Source organism: Nerophis ophidion, linkage group LG23, assembly GCF_033978795.1.
Source record: "Nerophis ophidion isolate RoL-2023_Sa linkage group LG23, RoL_Noph_v1.0, whole genome shotgun sequence".
In the NCBI taxonomy this organism is placed as follows: domain Eukaryota; kingdom Metazoa; phylum Chordata; class Actinopteri; order Syngnathiformes; family Syngnathidae; genus Nerophis; species Nerophis ophidion.
This window is the reverse complement of record NC_084633.1, coordinates 9,322,134-9,337,140: the sequence shown is the minus strand read 5'-3', so window position 1 is coordinate 9,337,140 and position 15,007 is coordinate 9,322,134. Positions and strand designations below refer to the sequence as shown.

At 39.9% G+C, this 15,007-nt stretch overlaps 1 protein-coding gene across 1 annotated transcript in view; it reads right to left on the bottom strand.

The window, feature by feature from the left end:
- LOC133541127 (transcription factor Sox-9-A-like) overlaps nucleotides 1-2,384 on the bottom strand; it is a 5,635-nt gene extending 3,251 nt beyond the window's left edge. Inside the window, exons 1-2 of the mRNA XM_061884235.1 lie at nucleotides 1,635-2,384; nucleotides 976-1,223 (exon numbers count right to left, since the gene is read on the bottom strand). Of these exons, the coding sequence (XP_061740219.1) occupies nucleotides 976-1,223; nucleotides 1,635-2,068 (682 nt within the window). The 5' untranslated portion in view covers nucleotides 2,069-2,384. The remainder of the gene's footprint in view (nucleotides 1-975; nucleotides 1,224-1,634) is intronic.
- Nucleotides 2,385-15,007: the final 12,623 nt, after the last annotated feature.

Below are 15,007 nucleotides of genomic sequence, written 5' to 3'. Positions count from 1 at the left end.
TTGAACTTTTTATAACAAATGTCCAAATTTGTTCAGGGCAAGACATATTTAGAAAGACAATTAATAGTTTTGGGGTAATTTTCCTTCACGTCTATTCGTTCCTGCCAACTCTCCCTGTCCTTTCTCTTCCGTGTGAGGCAGCTAATTTGTAACAGGCACATTTAACTTGAATTTTTTTTCTACTTCTTACCCAGGGACTTTAGTAAATTACATTATTTTTACATTATTGATACTGTGGAAAATTTTGGACGCAATATGTTGTCAAGCTTATGAGATGTTATGCGATGTGAGTTTTATTTGTATTCTTTATATAAATGGCTATGATGATATGTTAATGAGGGATTCCTAATCACTGCTATTTTGGAATTCCTATGAATATTTTTGTTTGACTACTTTTGGATTGTTTTGTGTCATGTTTGTGTGTCCTCCCAATTGCTGTGATGATTGCTATTCGGAATGTTTCTGTGCCGGGTTTGGTTAAGTGAAGTGAATTATATTTATATAGCGCTTTTTCTCTAGTGACTCAAAGCGCTTTACATAGTGAAACCCAATATCTAAGTTACATTTAAACCAGTGTGGGTGGCACTGGGAGCAGGTGGGTAAAGTGTCTTGCCCAAGGACACAACGGCAGTGACTAGGATGGCGGAAGCAGGGATCGAACCTGCAATCCTCAAGTTGCGGGAACGGCCACTCTACCGACCGAGCTATACGCCCCGGTATTGTTGTGTGTTATTTTGTTGGATTGATTAATAAATAATGATATACAACAACTAGTGACAAAAACATTTTTACACCCAATATAGTACTTTTGTAAAATATATGTGCATTGCAAAAAGATGCATTTAACTGTAAAAAAAACAAAAACGAGAAGTAGTAGTATTGGTCTTTCTATAGTTCCCCTTTTAATACTTGCAGTGACATTTATTACACGTCCTTTTATTGTTGCAAACAACATAATAAAAGTTTGATGCTTACCTGAGTGCTCTCCTGGAGAATGCATCTCGCCCAGGCTGGAGGCAGGAGAGTCCGCCTGCTGCAGCGCCTTGAAGATGGCGTTGGGCGAGATGTGAGTCTGCTCGCCGTCCTCGGGCTCGATCTGACCGTTCTTGACGGACTTCCTCCGCCGGGGCTGGTACTTGTAGTCCGGGTGGTCCTTCTTGTGCTGCACCCTGAGGCGCTCTGCCTCCTCCACGAAGGGACGCTTCTCAGCCTCGTTGAGCAGCCTGGAAACAACACAATATTAATTAGTTAATTGGGTTTTGTAAAACTAAAACAAAAAGGTGTATTTTAAGAGCGTGCACGGTGGTTGGGTCCATGCGTAAAAGCAGTGCTTAAAAACCCAAATAAAAGAAAAACACGTTTTTTAACAGCATGCAAGGGGGTTGGGTCCATGCGTAAAAGCAGTGCGTAAAAACCCAAATAAAAGAAACATTTGTTTTTTTTAACAGCGTGCAAGGGGGTTGGGTCCATGCATGAAAGTGCGTAAAAACCCAAATAAAAGAAAAACATTTTTTAATAGCGTGCAAGGGGGTTGGGTCCATGCGTAAAAGCCGCGCGTAAAAACCCAAATAAAATAATGTGAATTTTTAACAACGTGCACGTTAGTTGGGTCCATGCGTAAAACCAAAACGTACCTCCAAAGTTTGCCCAAAGTCTTGCTGAGCTCCGCGTTGTGCAGGTGCGGGTACTGGTCCGCCAGCTTCCGGCGTGCAGCCTGAGCCCACACCATGAAGGCGTTCATGGGTCTCTTGACGTGGGGTTTGCTCTTACTGGAGCCGTTTACGCGCACCGGCATGGGCACCAGAGTCCAGTCGTAGCCCTTCAGCACCTGGGACACGGCGTCACGGATGCACACCGGGAACTTCTCCTCGTCGCCCTCCTTCTTGTAGTCCGCGCCGTGCAGGAGGTGGTTGTCGGAGGGCCGGGTGTTCTCCGTGTCCGAGCCGGAACCGGAGCCGGAGGGGCAGGGCGAGCCGGCGGAGTCCTCGGACATGCTCGGACTGGGCGCGTCGGAGAGACACTTGTCCTGTTCTTCGGTCATCTTCAGGTACGGGTCGAGGAGATTCATGCGAAATGAGTTGCAGGACAGTTTGACGGAGGGAAAAAAAATAAATAAAAATAAAAATAAAAGTGTGAATCCAATCCAATCCAAAGGACGCAGTGACAGCCAAGCCTGCTGCGCGCACTGGGCGCAAAACTCCTTTCCTTACTTGAATTGAGGGGGGGAAAAAAGTCCAAAAAAAAAAAAAGCAGAAAAGCGTCGATCCTTATGAGTCTTGAAAATTTGATTGCGACTGCTCGACTTTTTTATTATTTTTTTTTCCCCCAAACTTGACTCACGGAGCGACTCTTGGAGTGGATGTGAGCTGCTTTTTGAAAGACGCTGCATTTATTCTGAGGGCCAGGAAGTGATTGCAGGGAGGGGGGGGAGAGAGGGGGAGGGTGTTTATAGGCGGGGACGTAACAACTCTGCTGCAAAAAAACTGAACGCAACTCTCTAAAAATCTGCCTTTTTTGGGGGGGGGGATTCAAATGCAACATTGCAACCCCGAAGTGGATGTAAAACATGGATATATAAACACAACAAAAGTTGCACAAACTATTATTATTATTTTTTTTTTTTAAATAAAATTCTTCATGCCTTATTAAAAGACACCGACATATGTTTTTAGTAATTGGCGCATTAAAATAAATAAATACATTTGAAAAAAAGCAGCTCACGTGTCAGTAAAAGTAAAAGCTTGCATAGAATAAAAAGCTGCACGCAGGAGCTGTCAGCCAAGGCTGCAGTCTAACATTGACCAATAGGGGTCGACAAAGGTCCAGAAACATGTACTGTGTATGCATGCTGCAAAACTCTTAAAGGCCTACTGAAACCCACTACTACCCACCACGCAGTCTGATAGTTTATATATCAATGATGAAATATTAACATTGCAACACATGCCAATACGGCCTTTTTAGTTTATTAAATTACAATTTGAAATTTCCCGGGAGTTTTGTCTTCGAAACGTCGTGTAATGATGACGTGCACGCAAGACGTTACAGGTTTTTAGGAAACATGAGCGCTGCACACACACACAGCTAAAAGTCGTCTGCTTTAACGGCATAATTACACAGTATTTTGGGCATCTGTGTTGCTGAATCTTTGGCAATTCGTTCAATTAATATTGGAGAAGTCACAGTAGAAAGATGGAGTTGGGAAGATTTAGCCTTTAGCCACACAAACACAAAGTGATTACTTGTTTAAAATTCACGGAGTTGAAACTTTCCTATGGATCACAGCAGACGTGGATCCCGACCACTTGTCAACCAGCAGGTTTCGGTGAGAAAATTGTGGTTAAAAAGTCGCCACTTACTGGATATCAGCTGAGCTTGCGCCTCCCGTACAGCTGTCGTCGACTTCTCCGAGACACTGCGCGTCAACACCCGGCCGTGGACGTACACTTCCGACTATCAGGTACTGTTAAACTCACTAAAATACTAGCAACACAATAGAAAGATAAAGGATTTCCCAGAATTATCCTAGTAAATGTCTCTAAAAACATATGAATCCGTCTCAATGCAACGCGATCGCAATTGCGTTTTTTTTTCTAATCCGTCGCTATCAATATCCTCAAACACGAATCTTTCATCCTCGCTCAAGTTAATGGGGAAATTGTCGTTTTCTCGGTCCGAATAGCACTTTTTGTTGGAGGCTCCCATTAAAAACAATGTGAATATTTGAGGAACCCTCAACGGGTGACGTCATCGTCTGCGACTTCCGGTACAGGCAAGGCTTTTCTCTTAGCACCGAAAGTTGCAAACTTTATCGTGGATGTTCTCTACTAAATATTTTCAGCAAAAATATGGCAATATCGCGAAATGATCAAGTATGACACATAGAATGGACCTGCTATCGCTGTTGAAATAAGAAAATCTCATTTCAGTAGGCCTTTAAGTTTTTTTCTTAAATGTGCATTGAATGCATTTTTATGAACTGTATCAACTAACTAATCAAGCTAGTTTAAATATGTTTTTTAAATTCATCTTTATATCAAATAAAAAAAAACAATCGATAAGATTTATTTTTTTATTTATCTCCTTCATTGATGTGCATTTTGATCGATGTACAATTATACCTCAATTATATGATTTAAATTCACACAACAATGCCTGAGAAGGACAGAATGAAGAAAAATCTTATAGTTTCCTGCCCTCTTTGACACAATACATAGTCTTGCTTCATGAATATCATTTAAACCAACAAATACATCCAAATGTAATGAAACAATCAAAAAACACAAGTGCAAAACTTCATAAAATATAAACCAAACGGAAAAATAATAATAATAATATACACCTCAAGGAATGATACAAAGTAAATACAAAACCAGACAACAAAAAAAAAGTTAAATAATAAACACAAAGCAAAATGTAAACACTTATGGCTGTCCATATCATCTTATTGTTCTATCTTTATATATTTTTTTCAATTGGAATATATTTTTAGTCTTTTATCTCACTATAAAGAGAATTCCACAATTTTACCCCCACCACTGATGTACACATTTGTTTTAAAAGTTGTCTTTGAATATTGCTGTTTGAAATTACCTTTTCTTTTATGCTCTGTACTCTCAGAAGTGATGACAAACATTTTTTGTAAATTTGCTGGTAATGTTTTACTTTTAGCCTTAAATACGACACACAATGTCTGTAGCTTTACTTGCTCCTGAAGTTTCAATAGTCCAGAGTTAACAAATAATATGTTAGTGTGTTCTAAGTAATCTACTTTATGAATAATCCTTCTAGCTCTTTTCTGTAGTTGATACAATGCCTTTATGTTACTCTTATATGTGTTCCCCCACACTTCCACACAGTAGCTGATATATGGCAATATAAGTGCACAATACAATATACACATTGCCCTATAATCTAACACATATTTTACCTTGTTTAATATAAAAAATACTCTTAGACATCTTTTTTCGTTTAAGATATTAAAGTAAATCATGAATGAGAAGAAACACAAAAGGATATAAACTTAAACTTATATATTACCCTTATTTGCACAAATACAACAGTATTATTAAGGCCATAAAAATTTAAAAACAATTGAAATATCAGCTTACTAAAAGTCATATCTTATCATGATTTTTTTTTTTTAATACAGAAAGTTTTACATTGTTTTGTTCCACTGTCAGGTCTGTTTCAATAACTAACACAAGTGATTAGAATAACATTTTACATACAACTAGATTTGTAGCTCCTTTTTAGTTTATTATTGCTTTTTTTTAGTTTTACAAATCTCTTTTCAATGTTATTTGGTATAATTGTTATATGTACTTTCATTCATATATTTTTTAAATATTGTACTCTACAACTGGTACACAAACACAAATAATGCTATAATGAGTTTATTCAACTACACTGTTTTACATCAAACCAAACATTAAATTGACTTTTGTAATAAACGTATGGTGTTGTAGTCAATCAACAGAAAATAGTAATTGAGATGAATATTTATCTATTATAATAAAAATTAAAAATATATATATACTGTATATACATATAAAATAATAAGTATTTATCAACATAACCAGTTATAAGAATGTAGCATTTCCTACACTCATACAATTATTGTAGTAATTTGGAAACTTTTGGAAAACTATGAGTTTATTGCTTTAATCTAAAACATTTAAAACAAACAATGGGTAAATTAAAAAAACAAAACAATATCTTAACTTTTGTATCATACAGGACAAAGTAAATAGTTATTTAATTTTAAAAACATGTTGCGAACCAATCAAAAGCAAGCTGATGTAACATCCATTTTTTTGCTGTATTTGTTTTTTTATTTGTATTTATGTTATATTAATTTGTGTATTAATTGTCTTATATTTGTGTTTATTAATCATTATTTATGGACAAAAATTACACAGAATGCTTATCAGTCTAATAAGATACAATACAAGCTCAATAAATCCTAACTCCGACCAAATCTCAGTTTTGCAATACTTTGGACAAAAATTTACATAGCAATTAAAAAAAAAAAAACAAGGAAAAACTAAAGTTAATAATAGCAACAACAGCATCAATAGCAATAATCGCGATTACATCAATAGTGGTTGAACACAAAAAAAAACACACACACACAATTAATCACATAAACAATATACAGTGGGGCAAAAAAGTATTTAGTCAGCCACCGATTGTGCAAGTTCTCCCACTTAAAATGATGACAGAGGTCTGTAATTTTCATCATAGGTACACTTCAACTGTGAGAGACAGAATGTGAAAAAAAATCCAGGAATTCACATTGCAGGAATTTTAAAGAATTTATTTGTAAATTATGGTGGAAAATAAGTATTTGGTCAACCATTCAAAGCTCTCACTGATGGAAGGAGGTTTTGGCTCAAAATCTCACGATACATGGCCCCATTCATTCTTTCTTTAACACGGATCAATCGTCCTGTCCCCTTAGCAGAAAAACAGCCCCAAAGCATGATGTTTCCAACCCCTTGCTTCACAGTAGGTCTGGTGTTCTTGGGATGTAACTCAGTATTCTTCTTCCTCCAAACACGACGAGTTGAGTTTATACCAAAATGGATACATGGATGATACAGCAGAGGATTGGGAGAATGTCATGTGGTCAGATGAAACCAAAATAGAACTTTTTGGTATAAACTCAACTTGTCGTGTTTTGTATACTTTTGTGTTGCTTGTGCTGATATAGTGAGAAAGGTATGGTCTTCCAATGTTTAAAGGCCTACTGAAACCCACTACTACCGACCACGCAGTCTGTTAGTTTATATATCAATGATGAAATATTAACATTGCAACACATGCTAATACGGCCGGTTTAGTTTACTAAATTGCAATTTAAAATTTCCCGCCGAGTTTCTTGTTGAAAACGTTGCGGAATGATGACGCGGGTTTGTGGCGTTATTGGTCGGAGGGGACATTTTAGCTCAGCACCACTTACGGCTAAAAGTAGTCTCTTTTCATCGCATAATTACACAGTAATTTGGACATCTGTTTTGCTGAATCTTTTGCAATTTGTTCAATAAATAATGGAGACTATAAAGAAGAATGCTGTTGGTGGAAAGCGGTGTATTGCAGTGGCCTTTAGCACCGAGACACAGCCGGTGTTTCTTTGTTTGTTGTGAAGGTTTAACACAAAACGGTCAAGCGAAAACGATTCCCGAGCGCGGAACCGCTGCTGCCCACTGCTCCCCTCACCTCCCAGGGGGTGATCAATGGTGATGGGTTAAATGCAGAGAATAATTTCGCCACACTTAGTGTGTGTGTGACAATCATTGGTACTTTAACTTTCTCTACGTCAACCAGCATGTTTTTGGATGGGAAAATTGTGATATATATCTTACCGGGGACATCAGTGGATTATGCGTCCTCCTGCAGTAGCTGTCAAAAAGGCAGCTGTGAGCTTGGCTCCTCGGCTTCTCTCTGAGACACTGGCGTGTTCACCGCAGCCATCCGACTTTGAGGTACAATCTCACTAAAACACTATTAAAATAAAAAGCAGATAAGGGATTTTCCAGAATTATCCTAGTATATGTGTCTGATTACATCTGAAACGCTCACACTGCCGCCTTCCGGAGCCGTCACTTTTTATTTTATTTTATTATTTTTAATTTTTCCCGGTCTGAATTGCTCTTACTGCTGGTGGCTCACATTATAAACAATGTGAGGATGTGAGGAGCCCTCACACTGGTGACGTCATCGTCTGCGACTTCCGGTACAGGCAAGGCTTTTTTATTAGCGACCAAAAGTTGCAAACTTTATCTTCGATGTTCTCTACTAAATCCTTTCAGCAAAAATATGGCAATATCGCGAAATGATCAAGTATGACACATAGAATGGACCTGCTATCCCCGTTTAAATAAGAACATCTCATTTCAGTAGGCCTTTAAATAAGCTTCAAGTGAAACTTTTTAAGTTTCATCTTGAGGGAAGGTGTGATGCGGTGCTGCCATGTGAGAAGTCCTGTTGTGAGGCCACAGTGTCAACATGCAGAGGAGGAAAGCCACCAGCAGCTAACACGAGCACATCAGAGGGGCGTTGGGCCACGTTCTCGCCCCCGCGGCGCTGAGGCCTTTTTTTTTTTTTTGCCACCCCAAAGACGTAGAGACTTACGTGGCGGGTGGGCCGGGGGGTGGATTCTTCGGGAGCCGGGCTCGCCGTTTACACGGAAAAACGCCTACCGGACCCCGCACGGTCGAGTGGGTCTTGGGAAACTTCTCAGCTCGACTTCGAGCCGTGGCGTGAAAATTTTGAGGCAAACACTGAGGGTAAACTGCCAAATCATGTCTTCCACCTCTCCCAGCGCTCTGAGATTCCATTGAAGAGCTTCAAGAGAACCGCCCCTCCTTATTTTGAACAACCGGCGCTAATGGGAATGTCGCTTTTACTACGGGATTAAAAAAAAAAAAAAGGCATTCCTGAAAATGCGAGCGTTTAGTCGATATAATATTGCATTAAATGTGTACCTAATGAAGTGTCCAACAGGATCATCTGGCAGATACAAACGGAATCATCCGGCGGATACAAAAATAAGCCGGACATTTGAGAGAGAGGCATGCAGAGACCACGCTCACAACCGACATCACACCTGTCTGACACTTTCCGCCGCCCGGTCCAGACATGGCGGACGACCAAAGTCTGATCTGTCCTAATCTTCCGTCCTGATGTCCCCGTCATCATTTCTTCCCCCCGTCTGAGTGGCAACAGATTGAAGCCGCTTTTGCACAGTCAGGGTCTCCCGCCGATGGATGGATCTTTGTCGCGGGTGTTTGCCTAAACCAGATCAGAGCGCCTGGGCCACGGGCTGTTGTTGACACATGGCATTTTGCAGAGGGCAGAGTTTAAACGGGGACTTATCAAGGGCTTGACACCTCTGGGGGCGCAGGGGTTGGGGTGGGGGTTTTAAGAGAGTCTCGGGCCATTCTCTCACACTTCGCTGAGATCCCGCAAGACAGCTCTGAACCGCCTTATAAGTCAGACCAGGGGGGGAAAATGTACACATGGAAGTAGCAGAGAACGCACCAGGGTTTCCACCAGGATTTTTTCAGATGAAACAAATATTTTGCTGTTTGGCCGCAATACTCAGCAATATGTTTGGAGGAGAAAAAGCGAGGCCTTTAATCCCAGGAACACCATGCCTACCGTCAAGCATGGTGGTGGTAGTGTTATGCTCTGGGCCTGTTTTGCTGAAAATGGAACTGGTGCTTTACAGAGAGTAAATGGGACAATGAAAAAGGAGGATTAGCTCCAAATTCTTCAGAACAACCTAAAAATCATCAGTCCGGAGGTTGGATCTTGGGTGCAGTTGGGTGTTCCAACAGGACAATGACCCAAAACACACAACAAAAGTGGTAAAGGAATGGCTAAATCAGGCTGGAATTAGGGTTTTAGAATGGCCTTCCCAAAGTCCTGACTTAAACGGGTGGACAATGCTGAACAAACAAGTTCATGTCAGAAAACCAACAAATTTAGCTGAACTGCACCAATTTTGTCAAGAGGAGTGGTCAAACATTCAACCAGAAACTTGCCAGAAGCGCCGTATTGCAGTGAAACTTGCCAAGGGACATGGAACCAAATATTAAAGGCCTACTGAAATGAGATATTCTTATTTAAACGGGGATAGCAGGTCCATTCTATGTGTCATACTTGATCATTTTGCGATATTGCCATATTTTTGCTGAAATGATTTAGTAGAGAACATCGACGATAAAGTTCGCAACTTTTGGTCGCTAATAAAAAAGCCTTGCCTGTACCGGAAGTAGCAGACGATGTGCGTGTGACGTCACGGGTTGTGGAGCTCCTCACATCCTCACATTGTTTAAAATCATGGCCACCAGCAGCGAGAGATATTCGGACCGAGAAAGCGACAATTTCCCCATTAGTTTGAGCGAGGATGAAGCATTCGTGGATGAGGCCTAGAAAAAAATAAAAATAAAAAATAAGGCGAGGGCAGTGGGAGCGATTCAGATGTTATTAGACACATTTACTAGGATAATTCAGGAAAATCCCTTATCTTCTTACTGTGTTACTAGTATTTTAGTGAGATTATATGGTACCTGAAAGTCGGAGGGGTTGGCCACAGATGTGGTGACCGCCAGTGTCTTTGAGGGAAGCCACGCTGCTGCAGGAGGACGCAAGCTCCGCTCATGTATACGATAAGAGCCGACTTATTACCACCATTTTCTCACCGAAACCTGCCAGTTGACATGGGGTAGGGAACCATGTTCGCTTGACCGCTCTGTTCCATAGTAAAGTTTCACCGTCATCTTTCGGGAATGTAAACAAGGAAACACCGGCTGAGTTTGTGTGGCTAAAGGCGGCCGCAATACACCACTTCCCACCTACATATTTCTTCTTTGATGTCTCCATTATTAATTGAACAAATTGCAAAAGATTCAGCAACACAGATGTCCGGAATACTGTGTAATTATGCCATTAAATCAAACGACTTATAGGTTGGATCGGGCTGGAAAAAAATGTCCGCTACAACCGGTGAGGTCAAACTCACGCGTCATCATACAGCATACATCGCGCGAAATTTAAAATTGCATATTAGTAAACTAAAAAGGCCATATTGACATGTGTTACAATGTTAATATTTCATCATTGATATATAAACTATCAGACTGGGTGGTCGGTAATAGTGGGTTTCAGTAGGCCTTTAACATTTCTGTATGTATACTTTTGACCTAGCAGATTTGCTCACATTTTCAGTAGAGCCATAATAAATTCATAAAAGGACCAAACTTCATGAATGTTTTTTATGACCAACAAGTATGTCTCCAATCACTCTATCACAATAAAAATAAGAGTTGTAGAAATTATTGGAAACTCAAGACAACCATGACATTATGTTCTTTACAAATATATGTAAACTTTTGACCACGACTGTAAGACATTAATTTATTAGCATAATTCATACAGGATACAAAATAAATAAAACCAGCGTACAAAGCTAAAAAAGCTAGCGCGAAAGCTCAGCCTAAGGAATTAAATAAGTAGTTAACGTAACTTGTTGCACAGAAGCAAATAATACAGCCAGACAGCGTGCGCGAAAGACAGGAATACGTTGCTCTCTGATTAGTGCCTTGGAGCAGGTGAGCAACACGAACAGTAATCAGAGGAGGGAGAAACTACTCAGCACCAGGGGCGTCGCCAGACATATTTCACTGGGGCACGTGCCCCACTGTTGATCTGCAGTGCCCCAGTAAACATTTCACCAATAAAAAAAAACGCTTCAGAGTTTTAAGTCCACATAACATAGACAACAGCGCACATACTACTTAGTATGGTAATTGATTGCTACTGTATTCACTCCACCAATGAGCACATGGCTAATTAATATGGTAATTTATTCACGTGTGGATCGAGACTTCCGTTGAGAGATGGAGAGAGAGAGGATGCAAATCACTGCGTGAGGTAGGTAACGTTAGCCAACAACAATTTGTTAATTACATTATTTTGATTTTGATTTGACTCAAACTGTAACTCCTAGATGGATTTAAGAAAGTTATTCGCCTGCAGCAGAGAAGAAGCACCGAGGAATGAGAGATGCAAGTGAAGTCCTAGCTAGCTAGGCAACATCATTGTCTTAAGTTGATGCTAAGTTAGCTAACGTTATTCCTTGTATCAAGACAAACATATTCATTTGCTGTACGAGCTGTCGGGGAATTTCCAATCAATATGAAACATAATGTTGGTTATTGTCTGCTGGTTCTGCTCAGGACCTCTGCATCAATGATGATTTTGAGTAAGAATGTGTGAGTTGAGTCCTTCTCAAATGATTTATCTTCAGGAAGAAAAACATTTTTCCATATCATCAAGTCGTGAGCCAAATTTTTAAATCATTCAAGTTTATTTCACAGAAAAATAGCACAGTAGACTTGTCTTGTTAATCGGTGTGGCTTTCACTAATATAAGCTTGTTTTGTCACCAGAAAAATGGCTACAGCTAAAGCATCTGGTTTTGTTTCCAGAAAAAATAGTAACATTTCTGTATTAGTTTTCAGAAAGATGGCTGAAAATATCGGGTTTTGTTGCCCCATTTAGATTTTTTTAAAATATATTTGCATGTCTGTCCTGAGTCCTCCTCCAACTTGTTAGTCGGTTTGCCTTTTGCTAAAATACTCACTAATAGTCACTAGAAAAATGGCTAAAAATATCTGGTTTTGTTGCCACAATTTGATTTTTTTCTCCCTAAACTTTTTTTTTTTTTTCATGCACACATCTGACTGCGACTCACTGAAAATGACACACAATCCACTTTTATGTCACGACCCAGCAGTTGGGAACCACTGGTCAACTGTATAACAGTTACTGTATTATTTCCATGTCTGTCCAGAGTGATTGACCACTTTGCAAAAATGAAAACGAGACGTTAGTTTTCTTCTCAGAAAATGATTCCCTGAACAGACACACAACAGTTGTTCATTTATTCTACTACTGTGGCTTTATTGTTTGTGTACATTTTATAGTTTTGTGTATCTGAAATAGAATTCGCCACATTGCCAAAAATGGAAATTAAATAATATAAAAGAACCCAGAGATGTAGGGGTGCTTTATTTTTTGTTTTACTTTTGTAGATGTTAAATTTGCAGATGATTACTCCAATAAATATTTCAAAAAGATTCATCGCTCTTCCTTTTTGCTTTTACTAGTAGCAGTTTAGAAGTCTGAAGTAAAAAAGTGCACAAGTAGGTCAAATGCATTAGTTAATTTCAGGTGGTTAATCAAAGATCCATACAACATAATCTGATATGATTTCATAGTTTAAAGCACTATTTATGTATTTTTTATGATAAATAAGTGCTAAAAAATGTTTTTGCTTGCGCGCTTTGCACGCTCACATGAATTATTTGTGCCCCAGGTGTGCCCCAGTACAGTATTAGGTCTAGTGACGCCCCTGCTCAGCACCCATGGCAACCGAAACACAAACCCCATGCGTGCTGAAAACAGAACTGAGGGAGTCAAACTAACAGAACAAAACATGATCCGGGCAACGGATGATGACAAATAAGATGTCAAGAGGCAATAAACGATTCAAACAATCGCAATTGGCAACAAAAAGTGACAACAAAACAACCACCCGACCCATTTTTTTCTTATAACTGAAGAAAATGCACTTTATGATGTTCAATATTTATCGAAGTGCAATTGTAAATATGAGTCCATTTTATTTTGACGCTTGTTTAAAGGCCTACAGAAACCCACTACTACCGACCACGCAGTCTGATAGTTTATATATCAATGATGAAATATTAACATTGCAACACATGCCAATACGGCCGGTTTAGTTTACTAAATTGCAATTTTAAATTTCCAGCGGAGTTTATTTTTGAAAACGTAGCGGAATGATGACGCTTATGTTGACGTTATTGGTTGAAGCGAACATTTCAGCCCAGCACCACACACGGCTAAAAGTCGTCTCTTTTCATCCCATAAATACACAGTATTTTGGACATCTGTGTTGCTGAATCTTTTGCAATTTGTCCAATTAATAATGGAGACGTCAAAGAAGAATGCTGTTGGTGGAAAGCGGTGGATTGCAGCTGCCTTTAGCAACCGAAACACAGCCGGTGTTTCTTTGTTTGTTGTGGAGCTTTAAAACAGAGCGGTCAAGCGAACATGTCTCTCTACGTCAACCAGCAAGTTTTTGGATGGGAAAATTGTGATATTAAGTCAGCTCTTACCGGAGACTTCAGAGGATTATGCGACCTCCTCCTGCAGCTCAAAAAAGCAGCTGTGATCTTGGCTCCTCGGCTTCTCTCAGAGACACTGGCGTTCACCTCGGCCATCCGACTTTCAGGTATGACTTTATAATCTCACTAAAACACTATTACCATAATAAGCAGATAAGGGATTTTCCAGAATTATCCTAGTAAATGTGTCTAATTACATCTGAAACGCTGTCACTGCCGCCGCCTGGAGCCGTTGCTTTTTTTTTTTAGTGCTTCACTCTAACTTTCCTCATCCACAAATCTTTCATCCTCGCTCAAATTAATGGGGAAATCGTCGCTTTCTCGGTCCGAATAGCTCTTGCTGCTGGTGGCCATGATTATAAACAATGTGAGGAGCCCTACAACCCGTGACGTCACGCGCATATCGTCTGCTACTTCCGGTAAATGCAAGGCTTTTTTATTAGCGACCAAAAGTTGCGAACTTTATCGTCGATGTTCTCTACTAAATACTTTCAGCAAAAATATGGCAATATCGCGAAATGATCACGTATGACACATAGAATGGACCTGCTATCCCCGTTTGAATTAGAAAATCTCATTTCAGTAGGCCTTTAAGAAATTCCCCATCAAATTACAATGGTAAAAAATAAGTTAACTTCCTTTGAAAGGGTTATTGCATTATTATCATATATTATGATTACATTAGTGCTTACTCTGCTACTGTTAATATACACTTTTCAACTGTTCAACATTATTATTGTCAGATGCTTACAAATTTGACTATACTTTTGACAATATATGATAATTATTTGCAGCAAAATATCTTCCAATTATCCAAAGTCGGGTCGTGGGGGCAGCAGCCTAAGCAGAGAAGCCCAGACTTCCCTCTCCCCAGCTACTTTCTCCAGCTGCTCCTGAGGGATCCTGAGGCGTTGCCTAGCCAGCTGGGAGACATAGTCTCTCCACCATGTCCTGGGTCTTCTCCGTGGACTCCCACTGGTCAGGTACGCCTAAAAACCTCTGAGCCCCTCCAGGATGACAGAGCTTCTCCCCCTATCTCTAAGGGAGAGCCCCGCCACTTGATGGAGGAAACTTATTCTGGCCACTTGTACCCTGGATCTTGTCCTTTCGTAACCTAACCCAAAGGCCTAAATCAGACCTGGGCAAATTAAGGCCCAGGGGCCACATGCGGCCCGTTGAGCGTTTCAATCTGGCCCGCCGGACAATCCCAAATAATTTTTTTAGATCTTTAAGATGGAAAGTGTAGCTGCCATTATGATGTGCACTCATGTTTTCTAATGACCGTAA